General features: G+C 37.7%; 1 protein-coding gene across 24 annotated transcripts in view; it reads right to left on the bottom strand.

Annotated features, from left to right (window-relative positions):
• Positions 1 to 15,818, bottom strand: part of SGIP1 (SH3GL interacting endocytic adaptor 1) — a 194,061-nt gene that overhangs the window by 57,278 nt on the left and 120,965 nt on the right. For 18 of the 24 annotated variants that reach the window (XM_019646736.1, XM_019646737.1, XM_019646735.1 and 15 more), the window contains 6 exons: positions 13,308 to 13,332; positions 12,322 to 12,373; positions 10,920 to 11,005; positions 8,440 to 8,532; positions 5,729 to 5,803; positions 3,014 to 3,517 (listed from right to left, as the gene is read on the bottom strand). In XM_019646736.1, coding sequence (XP_019502281.1) covers positions 3,014 to 3,517; positions 5,729 to 5,803; positions 8,440 to 8,532; positions 10,920 to 11,005; positions 12,322 to 12,373; positions 13,308 to 13,332 — 835 coding nt within the window. The remainder of the gene's footprint in view (positions 1 to 3,013; positions 3,518 to 5,728; positions 5,804 to 8,439; positions 8,533 to 10,919; positions 11,006 to 12,321; positions 12,374 to 13,307; positions 13,333 to 15,818) is intronic. The other 6 variants (XM_019646751.1, XM_019646755.1, XM_019646754.1 and 3 more) reach the window with 1 other exon arrangement.

Genomic DNA, 15,818 nt, shown 5'->3' with positions numbered 1-15,818 from the left:
GAAAGTTCTTGGAGCAAATTCTTAACTTCCAACTGTTTTTGAACATCAGGTAACTGATTCTTTTGATTTACAAAGCTGTTAAGTACTGCCTAAAGTTGGTGGGTCACATTCACCTTGCTGTGAATGCAATTTTAAAGGTATCCAATTAAACAGAGTTTGAGAAGCACGCAAAGTCTCATCAGGCAAGGGTTATAGAAAGCAGGGAGTGAGAAGCATTGCTAATCTTTAAAACATGAGGCTATATCCTATTGTTGTAATCCTAAATTTACAGTTCTGCCAGTCTGTGTATATTCCATTAATAAAACATTAAGCAGCAAATAAACTGGGACTTAATTAAGGACTTAATGGTGCAAAGTTTTATTTATTCATAAGCTTCATTGGCCCAGTTGAATCTTCCACTTAGAAATTCAATCCTTTAATACCAGCAAAGTAGTTGGTTTTTTTTTTTTTTCCAGCTCAATTATTAAGAATCAATAGTCTTTACTGGTAACATCTTACAGTAATTTCGAATAAGGGCATGGAAGCTAAACATTAAAACAACAACAGAACTCCCAAAGATTCCAGAAAGAAAGCCAAAGCTCCTCTCTCCACTCATGAGATCAGTGGTCAATTCAATTAAACAAACACCTCCCAGAGCTTTGTGAAAGGTGCTGGAGGAAACACAGATGAATAACAAAGCTGTCCTGCCCTTCACTCCCACCATGAGAGCTTAGCAGCCCGTCACTGTAGAGAGGGCCTTATTCCTTGAAAAGTCCTTTGAAAAGACTGAGCCTGGCTCAGGAAAGAGAGCCTCCTTGTGGAAGACAGCGGAAACACGCCCCTTTTTGACAACGAACTGCCGGCTTCCTTTGGGTTTGAGGTCTGAAGTGAAGGCTTTTACCTAGAGGCCTTTTATTATCTTTACAGAGAACTAAGGAGCTTATATCCCAAAAAAAGACTGAAAAAGCAACAGGGGATGGAGATGGGTGCTCTAAACTTCTAGAATTATAGAGAGTAGCACTGAGGAGTAGGTTTTCAGAAAACTTTGGTGATCTTGTTGACAAAGTACAGTATAGGTGGGTGTCAGTCATCAAATAAGTCTGGGTATTTTGTTAAGAATACAAGTGGTTTAGAATACAAGTAGTTAAGAATACAAGTTTAGGATTAGACAGATCTGAGTATGAATTCCAAGTCTATCACCTCTAGCCTTGTAAAGTTGGGCAATTTACTGGACATCTCTGAGCCTCAGTTTTCCCATCTGTAAAAGGGGAAAACAAGAGCATCTACCACATAGGGCTGTTGTGAGGATAAAGTAATGTACATAAAGCACTTAGCATGGTGCCAAGACAAGAAACTATAGCTGTTGCTATTATTGGCGAAATAAAGGCTCTCCAAGGTCCTATGGTAAAGATACCTGCTGATTTTGTTTGAACACAATGTATCCTAAACTTATTTGAGTATTGAATACTTTTCCTGTTTTGGTGGAGGAGGGAACAGAGGGCATACCTAATGATACGCAACATTGATTTTGTGTGTGGTACAGGTGAATCTCCAGCCCTCTCCTTGATCAGAGTGGATGCTCTAACTTTACAGCACAGAGGAATTGGTATACATAGAGCAAGCATTGAAAGATGCTCTTTTGAAAAGACAGCACTGATGACTAACAGACACAAATGCCTTTCTTTTTTGTCTCTCATTAGATCTAAATAAACTTGGTATCCTCTTTCAAAGCAAATGAAACACAAATAGTACATGACATCCTCACGAAGATGCCTAAACTGAACCCACAGGCACAGAAGGGAAGGCACTGGAGGGTCTTGCCAAACAAACGTGACCACCAGTGGACTAAACGATGTGGAAGGAGATACATAAGAAAAAATCTTATTTATTTATTTATTTATTGGTTTGCGTGGCAGGTGTTCCCATCCTTTCAAAATTAGAAAATGCAACATTTGAAGCTTCAAATAAGGAAAACAAAAAATCAGATTCAATGTCAACATTTATCATTTCAAAACCTATATTTCTGAAAGACTTTCCCATCACTGTCACCACACTTAGAGTGGACTTGATAGGCTGATGAGCATGTCAAAATGGAATCGAGAATATTTTAGTGGCAGCTTGATTGGATGGAGGTGCAAAAAGGCATCTTTTTTTTGCTTTCCCCTAAAATCTCCTTTTCAAACTGCTTTTTTTCTGAAGTAAAATTAGGGGGGTTAACATGGTTCTTCCTCCGCAAAAAAGAAAGAAAGGGGAAAAAAATAGAAGAATAAGAAGGAAAAAAAAACCACACTGATTTATAAAAACTATGACCCTTGCGAAAAAGAAATACAAACTCCCAGTTATAGGAATATAGTCTGAGGACCTCAACTATAATATGGTAACTATATCATATAATTGATAACACGGTATTGTGTAATTTAAATTTGCTTAAAGAGTAGAACTTAAATGTTCTCATTAAAAAAAAAGAAAAAGAAAAAAGATAAATCTGTAAGGTGATGGACATGTTAATTAACTCAATGCAGGGAATCCTTTCACAATGCATATGTATATCAAATATTATGTTGTGGAGTTTAAATATCTTACAATTTTATTTGTCAATTATACCCCAATATAGCTGAAAACAAAACAAACAAAACAAACTAACAAACTAGGGCCCTTGTGGAGGTATCTGACAAGGAAATCAGACATTTAACATGGAACTCGCTGGCTATGAAATGTGTCTTTCTAGAACTTTCCTGAATCCAAACAATGACATTACAGCTTTGTTTAACAGTATATATACTTCCTAATCGCAAGGTGTAAGGGAGAGCACTCCTAAGGGTTGGGAGTGCAGGGCAGATCACATCCACAGACTTGCACTATGACTGCGAGCATTCGATGGACTAGGACATGCCACAGGGCCACAGGACACCCAAACCAAAGGAGGGATGACAGCTCTAAAGCCAACTGCCAGGCAGGAGGAAGGTGTGGCTCACACTGCAGCAGCTATGGCCATTCCGGGTCACACGAAGCACACTCAAACAGTAAGACGTACCACTGGTGGTCCCCGTACCACTGCCCGAGCCAGGTCCAGGGGATGAAACCACAGTCCTGTAGGTGGGTGGTGGTGGGGGAGGCGGAGTTGCTCTCTGGCCCAACCCCAAATCTTTAGGAGATGAGACTGTTTCTAAGTAATCATCTTTAATGAAGGTCTGCTCAGCAGCTTTCTTCTGGACTTCTTCTAAATTGAGCGGCGATGGTACATTGCGAGGAGGGCCAGGTGGCCCTGGAGGGGGGCCTGGGGGGCCTGGGGGGCTTGGAGGGCTCAGAGCTGGGGAGTCAGCTGGGTTGTCTGATGCAGCGGGTGGGGTCACCACCTTTTCCCTTGGAGTCAACTCTGAAGGAACGTGTTCCGGGGACGTATCAGAAAAATGGACCCACTTTTCTTCAGCAGTAACAGCAACAGACTTGGGGGACAAAACGGGGCCAAAAATGCTGTCCAAGTCATTGATGGATGGTAGTTTTTCAATTTTGACCTCTGTGGCTGACTGGTCATTTCCTGTAGTCAAAGTAGTTGATTTTAAACTTTAATTGACTTTGTTACTATTATTTGTCTGGGGGGTGGGCAGGATGAGAGGGTTAAGGCAAAGCTTGGTAAATTGTAGATTGCCTTGTGAGGTGCCTCAGTGGGCATGTTTTCTGATGTAAAAATATTTTGACCAGAGCAAGAGGGGAGGGGAGAGTTCCCTGCCACCAGAATGTGAGCTTCCTCTTTTTAGGCGTTTATTCACCCTTTTGCAGGGGGACCCCGCGTAGCTATTTTTACCGTTATCAAAAGCGCTGAGCATGCTACTGCTCTCCAAAGGCTGCTCACAAGAGTGCCAAGTGTGGTCATTTTGAGAAGGCAGGGTTAAGTTCACAGAGAAGTAGGAGCTCAGGGACCGCAAATTCCAAAAGGGAGGTCCCTTGTGAGAAAGCCTGGCCCTACTGAAATACGTACAACACAATAGAAAAAACACATTGACAGCTGAAAATCACCCTCATGTTTGACAAAGAGTATCTACTCTAGCGTATTAAATGGAAACGTTTGGTGAAACTAATTATAATATCTGTTAGTTTAAAAAAGTAGCACATCATAATTAGCTGTATGTCATCCACCTTAAATACACCAGAAACACAGTACAAAGATTATTTAAAGGGATATCCCAACATGTATATTTACAAACACACATATACACCCCACATACAACATGCACATAGGTTATAGAGAAGATATTTACGACTTATTAGAACTTTTACGTATATATACCTGTTTAATAGCGAAGAAAACCATAAAAAATATCTTTATAACTTCTTTTCTCATCAAGTTTCTAAACTGTTAACATTGTAGGCATAACTGTGATATATAATCTATCTGAAATCATGAAACGGGAAAGTCTCTGCTTTGCTTAAAAAGTAGCATCAGCTATTCTTTCAAATTCTTGTTAGTCATATGAGAAAAGAATGAAAAACTGTCTTCTACAGCTTGGCAGGAAATATTTGATAACCACTACAGTGTTAGGACGTGTACTCTTCAAAAACTGAAGTTATTCAAATTTGAAATCAATACCTAAATAATCGCAAGGCATGAGCAAAAGGCACTTTACCTTTCAATAACCCTTTGGCTATAGGAACAAGCTTAGTACGCCCATATTTCAGATTCGAAAGGAGTTAACATTCAAGGTTCCATGGCTACAGATAAATGGGGTCGCAGTTTGCATGGCCCACAATATTTATAATTTTTGTTGCTGGTAGATTTATTTATAGCTAACATATTTATGGAAATACAAGGGGCCAAAATGAGTTGAACATGCAAACACCTTTACCTATGACATTTTGGATGACTCCCGTTTGGAGCTGAGTCAATATAAATGTCATGAATGACTATGTCTTCCATTTGCTCTTGTTGATAAATATTCCACTCTGTAACTACCAAGTTCACCTGGCTGCATAAGTAGCAAAGGATGAAGCTGCAGTAGAATTTCCAAGGTGATAAAGAACCACATTCTAAAGGCCCAGACTCATAAAATAGCTATTGCTGCTTTTGACTCGTTAGCCCAATAAGATTAGGTAGATTATAAATTGTATGAATATGTAGTATTGATTTTACAAGAAGATAAAGATGTGCCTTAGAAATGATCTGTCTAAAGGCATGCAGCCATTCCTTGCCATATTTCATCATTTTTACATCTTTTACATCTTTTTGTCATAGGATGGATAATAAATACTTCTATGACTACTGGGGAAAAAATTCCCCATCACCCAAGCTTACCAGTATGCTGTATGCCCTGAGACCCATTTTATGTCTTTATAGACTAAACAGTTTTAATTCACGCAAAAATGTTATCCGTTTTGGAAAAATGCAAATTGTACCTTGAGACTATTAATTTGTAAATCATTTACATGAGATCCTATGAAGTGACATGTCAATTAAACAGTGACTTTATACTGAGATCTTTTTCTCCCTTCATTTTACAAGTAAATGTGACCCTCATTTAGCAACAACATGCAGAGGAAAAATTAGTTGAGAAAGTGAACCTTGTTGTGAAAACCGAGAGTGATTTTAAAAAAAATAAGTCTTCATAGTAAACTGTAACGAAAGTAAAACTAAATACAAACATTTTCATGTTTAGTCCACCTTAAGGCTTTCAATACATCAAGGGCAGATTGAGGTATAGGGCCACTATTCTGATTTCCACATCATTCCAGAACAGTAAAAACTAAAGCTTACCTGGTCCAACTGTTAGTGGGGAGCTTGTTCGGGGTGGAGTGGCTGGTATATTTTTTGGAGGCAGTGGTGGAGGTGCTGCAAAGAGATGAGAAGCCAAGCATTATTGAAGACTTTCTCCCTAAGTTATACAATATTCTGTAGGTAAACAAGGTTTTGGCTTTCCATCATATTTCTGCTATTAATGGACTAGCCATTAATGGTCTAAATTTTTTTTAAGTTCAAAATGAAGGGACTGATGCAGGTACCCATTCAGATTCTTCCGCTTTATGATAATAAGAATTTTCCAAAAGAATGTCAGATAATCATAATAATATCATTTTATTCATTCATTTCTTTATTTGACAAACCTCCTACATCCTGTACTAGGAACTAGGAACTAAGAACATAGGATTGAATAAAAGAAGCCTCTGCCCTAAGGAATTTATGACTGAATGATTGAACATCATGTTAACACACCGTTACAATCCAGAGTGTGATAGAGGAAATGAGAACAGCTTGGGTGGAGACTCAGGTGAGGGATTTTTAATATAGTCAGGATATTATATCCAGTCATTGAAAGACTGGGTTACATGGCTTTATATGTATTGAGTCTGGAAAGATTTCTCTAAGCTATATGTCCTAACTTTTAGTATATTTTTGAAAGTCTAAAGCAAAATAATTTGGATCAAGGAAGAATGAACAGATTCTTTTCATAAAAATTATAGCTAAAACCCCTTAAAATAGAACAAGTATTGTATGATGGCCCCGGCCCCGAGATTCACCCTTCTGAACTGGACTTGTCATTTTATAGACAAAGTTAGGACTTACTGTTTCAACAGGTACATTGTCCCCCCTTATCCTTCCTTTAAATGAATGTTTTCTTGTCACTGGTCATATTTGTTTTATTAAGAGTTCATGCTAATCTCATAAACCAGCCCCAAGTTCATTTGTGAATCTGAATGTGGCCAGTCTTTCATAACCTAAAAGCAGAGTGGGTCAACTGGGTACCAGCTGGAGAGCTCTTGCAAGTAGCCTCTGCAGGCATTGGAAGGAGTCCCCTTCTGTCATTCCTCCCAACCCAGTTTAATTATTTAGCTTTAGAGAGCATCCAATCCTTCCACACAATGGGACTGACTGACACCTATCATCTTAAAGGGAATATGTGGTTCCTAATCTTAGTGATGAGCTCCTGAAAACTATACCTCAAATGGGTCATGTTTTCCTGTAGATGTTAAGAGTCAACCAGGGGCTCTAGTTCTGATTAAGGATCACTGCAAAAATGTAGATCACAATCCACAAAATATCATAAAAGCAAATAAAATACCATAAAAGCCTAAAAACTTAAAATAGTAAATGTATGCTATAGCCATGACATAAGCAGGATTATATACTACACATCAATTATACAACAGTCTCTCTTGTGATGAGTGTAACTTCAGCACATAAAACTCATAAAACTATAAAATACCAACAGTTGGACTTAAAATTAGTATGTTAGCTACATAAATATTTAACTTGTTTACTTTCTTAACATTTAGGAAGTGTTTTCTAGGAATGAGCTGGATAGCTAATGCTTTTAAAGAAAGCTTTCCAAGGGAGTTAGAGGTTTTTTGCTGGCTTTGTTTCATAGTAACATGGAGAAGTATTCAAAATCATTCCACTAACCCTTTCAAAACACATCTTTGAATGTTTAGAAGTTAAAAAAATAAAAGGTGTTGATGTTTTTTCCTATCTTATTTTGTAAAGGAAATAGTCTTGGAAAGACTGGATCACATAGCTTTATAGCAATATTCCCAACAAATAATTTCATGGACCTTTAATTAGGAATCCTCTTGGTTAATTCCTATGATTATTTTTAGGCACCAAAACGCAGAGCCCTGGGGATGCTGACCTGAAAAAAGTATTAATTGGTCTGTATGTGAGCCTCACAGAATGACAATACCCTCTGCATCACCCTGACCCCCAACACCTTTATCTGAGATCCAGTCTTCCTCCCATGGGCATTTTAAGGAGTGCTTTCCATGGCACATCTGCTATTGGAAGTCTACTGAAATGAGAACTCAGTGTATCCATCCACCAGGTGGCTTGGCAGAATGAGCAATTCGTTCAGTCCAAATAGACCAACCCATCGGCAGGTGAAGGGCTATGAAGAGCTTCAGGACCTCCTTTCCAGCCACCTGGAACAGATGGCCCTGCTTTGAGATAAATTTGCCCTGATCTCTCATCTCAGCTCCTCTCTACCATGTACTGTCATTTTCTTTCACTCTCCAGTCATCATTCTTCCCCCTCAATGTGACCCTTGTATCATATGTAGCCTCAGTTGCTCTGTAGGACTAGCAGAGACCATATCTGACCTGGTCACCTATGTATTACGCAATAGCCCATGCCTGGAGCATAGTAGGTTCTTTAGCTCATTTGCTTCTCACTTTTACATATACATAATGAATGAATGAATGAATGAATGAACAAGTGAATGAATGAATGAATAAACCTGTGAGATTTCAGAAGAGATATGATTCAAAGTTAATAATTTTACTTTATGCTATTCCTGCTTTGATAATGTGCCCTAGGTCCCTTTAACTCTAAATCCTGTTAGAATAACATCTCTTCTGAATATTATACAGTCCAAATGTTGCTTACGTAGACTTTCTATGAATTGCCTAATTTCACTGTGCAGACAGACAGTAAAATGAGTCACTTATTTTTCCAGACAGAGCAGGCACATAACTTACTTCCAGTGGGAAAAGGCCTTGTTAACTTTGGCGACTCGATGCTTGGATTAATTGGTTGGCCTGAACCCCATATCTCAGGCTGATCTAAAAGAACTGGAAACATAAAAAAAAATAATAAAAGAAAGAAAGAAAGGAAAAAACGAAAAATGTCCAGGGTGAGTTCAAAAAAGAAATGCCCCTGGACTTTAGAACTTAATATTTCAATTTAAAGGTGAGTTTCACAAAATCATTTCCCTTATGACTCAGTATTAGCAAATTAGTTTAGGGATGTGCTGCTCCTCATCCTTTTCAAGTAGAGAATGGGAACAGGACTGGGTATGTGTTTGTGTGTGTGGGCAACGGGCTGCCTGTGTGTTCACATATAGTTAAATAAAAACTGTGTTTCTTCATGCTTGGTCACTGAAGGACATTCTGAATGTCAGTACATGTACTAGGTGAGTTTCTGGTACCCATTTGAAAATGCAGGCATTAACCCCATCGACATTCGTTTTAAATTGGCTTATTTAAAGTTTGTCGTGAATATGCTTCAGAAATGAAAATGCCTGTTTGTGTACAGTGCTTCGTATCTTTAAAGGATCTTACAGGGTCTTTAGATAAACCTTTTACAGCATCATAAAGAGAAATTAAATATTCTAAAAATGTTTGGTGAATGTCTTAAGAGAACCAGAAAAATGAACAAGTGCTTAGACATCTAAAGTAAATCAGTATTGAACTGAAGGACATTGGCTATAAGGTTTCTTCTATTTCTTTTGTCTCCCCTTTTTGATTGTTTATTACTATGGTAACAATATAGATAACTAGCTCTGCTTGGCATCTATTACGCGCCAGTGTCTATATACGTACTGCTTGTAATTCATTAGGCTGTAAAACAAGCTGGGAAGTTAGTTAACTATGAAATTTTAATCCAGCCTCTACACTTATCATAGGACTTGGGCAAGGCATTTAATCTCTCAGCTTCCCTTCCTTTAGTGTAAAGTAGAAATAATAAGAGCAATCTCAGAGTTACTAAAAGTTACTAATGTATATAAAATGTATATAAGAAAAAAATGTGTATAAGACACTTATCACAAGGCCCATAACTATTATTATATATATTTAATCCTTACACCACCACCTTGTGGTTGATATCAGTACCATTTTCAGGAGAGGAAACCAAAGATTAGAGTGATTTAATAACTTGCCCAAGAGCAGACATGATGAAAGAAGAAGACCTCAGATCTGATCCCAGGAATGCATACCTGAGTCCAAAATACATATTTTTTTCTCAAGCTTTTTAAACCAGTGATAGAAAAATCAATTGAAAGAAGTGAGAGCTATGTCGATACGACAGGTAAATGTGGGCATAAGAAAAGTCAGTGTTCTTGGTGCATATATAGAACTTCACAGAACTTCAGGGGGCTAAAATCACCTAAAGAACAATCAAGCCAGGCTCATTGATGAGTTGAGTGTATCTCCTCTCCATCAAAGACCTCAAAGATGGTCTTATCTCTGTGGTTTTAACATAACAGCAAGCATTTTTTAAAGATGTGAAGCAGCATTTTTTTTTCATAGATTCCATGTGGGGCACCACCTTGAATTTTAAGAACTTTTTTCTATTTTGTATATCAGCTTTCTACACAGTTATGGAATTCCTTTAATAGGTAGATTCAAATGACACAGATCAAATGCCACCTTCAGTCACTACACAATTATGTATTTAAAGTGATCACAGATGAGTTAATAAAACAACTGATAACCTCACTGCAGGACTTCAGTTGTAGACAAACCACTGAAGGAGTATTTAGGGATGTTCCTTTGACACTTTTCTAACTAAATCATTGAAAAATACCTAGATGTGGCTGACTGCTAGCTGTCTTCCAGGACATTCTCCATTTCTTCATAGTTAAAGAGTTTTAGCTGGCCATGTGGCACTAAATGATCTCTGATGGGCTCTGGTTGGAAGCGATGGGTGTCTCTCCCATATTTTGCTTTTACAAGAATTGTCAGTAAGGTCCATTGGTCCTTCTCCACCCTCACCCCCGTTTCTTCTGACTGGGAGGTGCTGAGAGCTGGGACAGCCCCATTGGACCCAGACATGAAGGCCACATGTGGAGAATAGCAGAGCCACCCTACCAGTCCTATATGGTTTACTTTGAGACTATTAACATGAAACAGAAATAAAATTCTATCTTGTTGAATTCACTATACTTTGCTACTGTAGCTTAGCCTACTCATTATGCTTTCAAGTCTTGTTGTCCTTAACACTTAAATTTAATCTCCTTCATCAATAGGTCCTAGAAAAATAACTTTTATTATACATATACCATGGTGCTCTTAAATTACATGATTTTTATAAAAGCATTTTATATTATCAAACACAGCTACTGCAGATCTGATGATACATTAAAAACACACGTGTCCCAAAACACATACATTTGCACCATGTAAGTTACACTTTAGTGAAAATAAAACAAATCTACAGATATGCACATTTTTCCTACCTTCTGTCTTCTGTTCATCAAAAGCTGATTCTAATGGTGGGCCAAAGAGGGGAGCTAGGGCTGTAGTATCATCTGGAGGTTTTTTGCTAAATCACACGCATTAAAGCAAAACATAGAGAAAGGGAATATTAATGCTGAAAAGATACACAAGGTTTCAAATATTTTTCACAGTAAGGCAGATGTATGTGTGTGCACTTGTATACATATGTACATATGTGTGCATTTACATAAGCTTTGTAGGGCTAGAAAGGATGTCAAATGTACGAGTATTATGGACAAAAGAATTGGTAGGAGATAAGATGCTTAGTTCTCAATGAGGGACCAAGGTGCTTGTTCAATATGTTGAAGGAGAGAAACTCTTTCAAAACACCATGATTCTCTATACCTGAAAGAGATAACACTAGAGATAATAGTTTATTGCAAATCACCTTGCACTCTGAAGATCTCAAAAACCATTGATATTTGTCTTCGCCACATCTCTGTGTTGTACTTAATGTGGTTTATGATTCATGAAAGTCAGGCATAGGGAGCTAAATGATAAGCCACCCAAGAAGTTTTAATAAGAAACTGGGTCTACTGGCTTCTAATTTCATCCCTCCCTCCCATCTAATAGACTAGTTATAGCCTCCAAATAACGTTAATACAGCACATCTCAGAAAGAGAAAATGAGCACTGAAAAATCATGGGGAAAAGTAGGGTGATAAGTTAAATTCTCATCCTTTCTCCCAATTATACTTCAACTGATTATTAACAAAAGGTTACGTAATCTTCTCCATTTTGTTCCCAGACCTGATTCCCTGTTGATCCTAATGAGTTCTGTGCATGGGGTGGGAGGTGAAGAGGAGAGGGGAGAGGTTAGAGAAGGGGGGGGGCGGGAATTAAAAGGATTCAGTTTTTAAATAGAAATAGGAGTCTTTTTGGAAAACGATACCCATTTATATAATACTTGCTTAATCCAATGAATACACAGTGTAAAATACAGTATTTTGCCAAAAACAAAAACAAAACAGATTTCTTTGGTGTATGGCAGATAAAATGTATCGTGAGATTGTAGCCAACTAAAGAGGGTATTCTTCATAGGATAATATAATCATATTTCAGATTAGCATTCCAGAGCCCAAAAGACCTTTTCACACAGATCTTCAACCCTCCCATTAATGAAAGGATTGCACATTCTGATAGACAGCGACTGTAGATAACTACAGAGTACTTTCCCCAAGGTTTCCATCAGGCTGCACGTATGATAAATGATAACATATTTGAACCATACTGTGGACTTATACATATGGGCAGGCCCTTTGTGAATAGGACCTGAGAGTTCAACTCAAAGGAGACTCTCTTAACTGTTGACAATGGTGATTGATACTTTGCATAAAACACAACCAATGTCTTTTACACTCACCTTATAAGCTCTGGGGTTGGTGTGGAACGCCTGGGTCTGGCCACTTCTTCACCTGGTGCACAGGACAAAGGAACTTTTAAGGCATATTCTTACCATTCCTTACTTATCTGTCTTATGAGCTATGTTTGGAAATCCTTAGAGGTTTAAGTCCCGTCAATAAGCAACTTAATATGAAAACTTTGCGAAACAAACCCAGAAAACAAATCCCCTGCCATGGCAATGCAACCGTCATATATTAGGCATATGTAGTAACATTTTTCTCTGGCATTTGTAAAACCTAATTAACCAAGGAACTACTATGGTAAGACATAAAATAGAAGATTTGTAAACTGCAGAGCTAGTGTAATAGGATACCATTCTTCGAGTGTCTGCTGCCTTGATCAGTTCTGCTTCCCAATTACCGTAAGAGAATATTAAACCCGGCCATATGTACATAGTAAATGAATCCAACATTCTCTGCCCATTCTTTTCTTGAAATGCCAAGAAAATGTGATACCTTCAACTAGGAACCATGAATTTAGAATTCCCTAGAATGTGCTGTACACAGCAGGGGAGAATCATACCCTATGTGTATTATAACCTATTTCATATCACTTTGGTTGACTAAAATTTTTATATTGAATAACACAAGAATGAATAAGTTGTACCCACTTTCAGTCCTCCTCTCCCTACCCCCAATACCAAGCACATACTTGATTAACCTAATTTCTAAACTCAAATGATACAGCAAGAGTTGACAAATATAGGAAGAAAATGGCAGTGTTTTTTCAAAAATATATTTATTTTCAGAGTTTAAACATTAATTATTCAGAACCCACCAGCCCCTTTATCATTACAAAATTCCTTTGCTGTAAAAGTAAGACATTTGTAAGCCTTAAAAATCAAGCCCCAAAGTATATAAGTCAAATGGATATATGCTCTAAGATCCAAGGAACTAGTCATTCTTTTAAATTGTACTCTATTTCTGGTAGCTAAGATATACTTACTGGATAAGTTCCTTTTAATTGCACCCTAGAATTAGAAATAGACACTATAAGGTTTAAGACCACATATATGTTATGTACAATATGTATATTTTTGCAATTAAACTAAACTCAAAGAAATGCAGATGGGGAAAAATGAAATTTTTCTCACAATGGCATTCAAGTTGGACATTGTTGACATACACATATAAATCAGTTTTTCATTTTACTCAAGGGTTATAGAGAGGAAGGGAAGTTAAATCATAAGTCTTCTGAACCAGAAAAATCCCTTACCTGGGTTGATTTGGTACATTAAAGCAACTATTGAATAGTCTATTAAAAAACAAACAAACAAGAACAAAACAACCCCAAAGTCTTGCACACAAGAAACTAAATCCAAGTTAAACTTATATTTGATGTTTGAAAATCATAGAGTGTATTAGGAGTGCTGCCTGCTCTTATCAGATGGGGTCCATAAGTTGTTAGTAAAAACAGTCGTCATTAGTTAATAACGCTATTTTACAAGATATAAGTGGCAAATGTTAATGAGAAGGAAAACATGGACGCATTGCCACTGGATGGGCTGTTTGTTTCAGGGAGCCGGAGAATTCCATCCTCCCCACCAGCCCTCCCGACCCCAATTTCTCCCAGTTGCCTGCTACCTGGCCCACCAATCTACCACTTGGGAGTCATTCTTTTGGAATGCAAATAGCCCTGGCAGAAATAATCTGAGAAGGCCATTTCTAGTTTTTATAATGCCCTAGCAGAAACATATTTTGATAACAGAAAGATTGATTCAACAAAAAGTTCGACTCGAAACCACTGTAAAAGGCGCTTAGCATGAGGTGCTTCCAGAAAAGGAGACCACTGGCAGGGTGGCACCATGCACCGGTGGGGCATGGCTTGGCAGAGCTGTGTTAGGAGAATGACATGGCAGAGCTCGGGTGGGGAAAGAGGAAATATAGGAAAGTATTCTAAAGGGGATGACCACAAGTTTGATGGGTGGTCACCAAACATACATTTTTTTTCTACTTTCCTACTTTGGTGAAGGCCCAGCCTAGTGGTCACAGATGTTTTCTTCTCTCAGATGTTAACACTAACGACTCAGGACAAGATGTAGCACCATGAGAAGTGTCTTTTCCTCTTTCCTAAGGAGTTTTCAGAAATTTTTTTGGTCTCATTTTGAACTCATTTATGATAGAGAAGCAGTTTCAACCTGAAGTAAGATCCACTAGATGCTTTCTAGTGGGTGGCCCAATCCCTTAAACCATATTTTCTGTTTTGTCTTGCCTAACAATGCAATCTCTGTGTGTGTCATATAGAGAATTTTTATGTTATTAGTAAACACTTTAAAAATAAAAATTTATTTGTTTTAATAAACATTTTAAATTAATATATTGAATTACATTAACATATATTTAAATTTATAAATAAACGTTTTAAATAAATATGGTAATTTAAATCAGCTACATCCTATGGGAGTTTGGATACGGGTTGGCTTTCGGAAAAATAACACTGTCCACAAAAACAATAAGAGAACAAATTGTTTAACTGTAGTTAAATTAAAATGTTTTTCTAGGTTATGGAGGATCAGCTAGTCAGATTTGTATTAATAAGGTCTGAAGGAGGAGACACAGGGGCTTTAGTTTCAAGTAGTCCATTGCAAGGTAGGCATTGAGGGAATGGGACTGCCCCCTAGTATTGTGAGACCTGAAATCCAGGAGTTAGAAGACCAAAAGGCTGTATGAAAGACCTTTTGGCCTCTCTGTCTCACCCCTTTTATTAAAAATGTAATACTTATGAAACCACGAAACGTACAAAGTTCCTTTTGTATTCATTCGTCCCTGGTGTATCAATTCATTCAATAGATAGTTACTGCTGGGAGGCACTGAACAAGAAGCCCCTGTTACGTTTTTATTCAATGCTCCTCATAAATGAACAATTGCCAGCTCAGTGCAAGCAAGACATGGCAGAAATACTGCAGAAAATGCTGTTGTTTAGAAATTAGGAAGAATAAAATAATGACATCAATTTAGAAAGGAACAGATATTCAAATGAGCAGCAGCAAATCAGAGAAGCCCCGTTGTCAGTGGGACCCAGCACACAGATTTTGATGACGTTGACGTTGCAGCATGACAAATCTAGAACAAGGTTAAGATGATGTTGACCACACAAATCATATTCAGGAAAAAAGCCTATTGAATGAAAAAAACCTTCTCCTCATCAAGTGACCACGTTTCTCCTTTCAATGATTATTCTTATACGTAGATTGTTAATACATTTCCTTCATTTTGAATTAGTTAATGTACTTTTTTTCCTTTTAAAAAAGAGTAAGTTGCCATAGTCTGAGATGTCACCTAACCGCTGGGTTGGAGTCATCCACACATCCCTGCAGGTGTGATCCTTGATCCTCAGCCAAGCAGTTTAAACAGAGAACTACCAGCTTGTCAGCTGAGGCAGGATATTTGCCTCAAATAATAACTGATTAATAGAATTGGCATAGTCCTAGGAATATTTTAGAGGGCATTGTTTTCA

Source organism: Hipposideros armiger, unplaced genomic scaffold (assembly GCF_001890085.2).
Source record: "Hipposideros armiger isolate ML-2016 unplaced genomic scaffold, ASM189008v1 scaffold_106, whole genome shotgun sequence".
NCBI classification, from domain to species: domain Eukaryota; kingdom Metazoa; phylum Chordata; class Mammalia; order Chiroptera; family Hipposideridae; genus Hipposideros; species Hipposideros armiger.
This window is presented reverse-complemented; position numbering and strand designations above follow the sequence as displayed.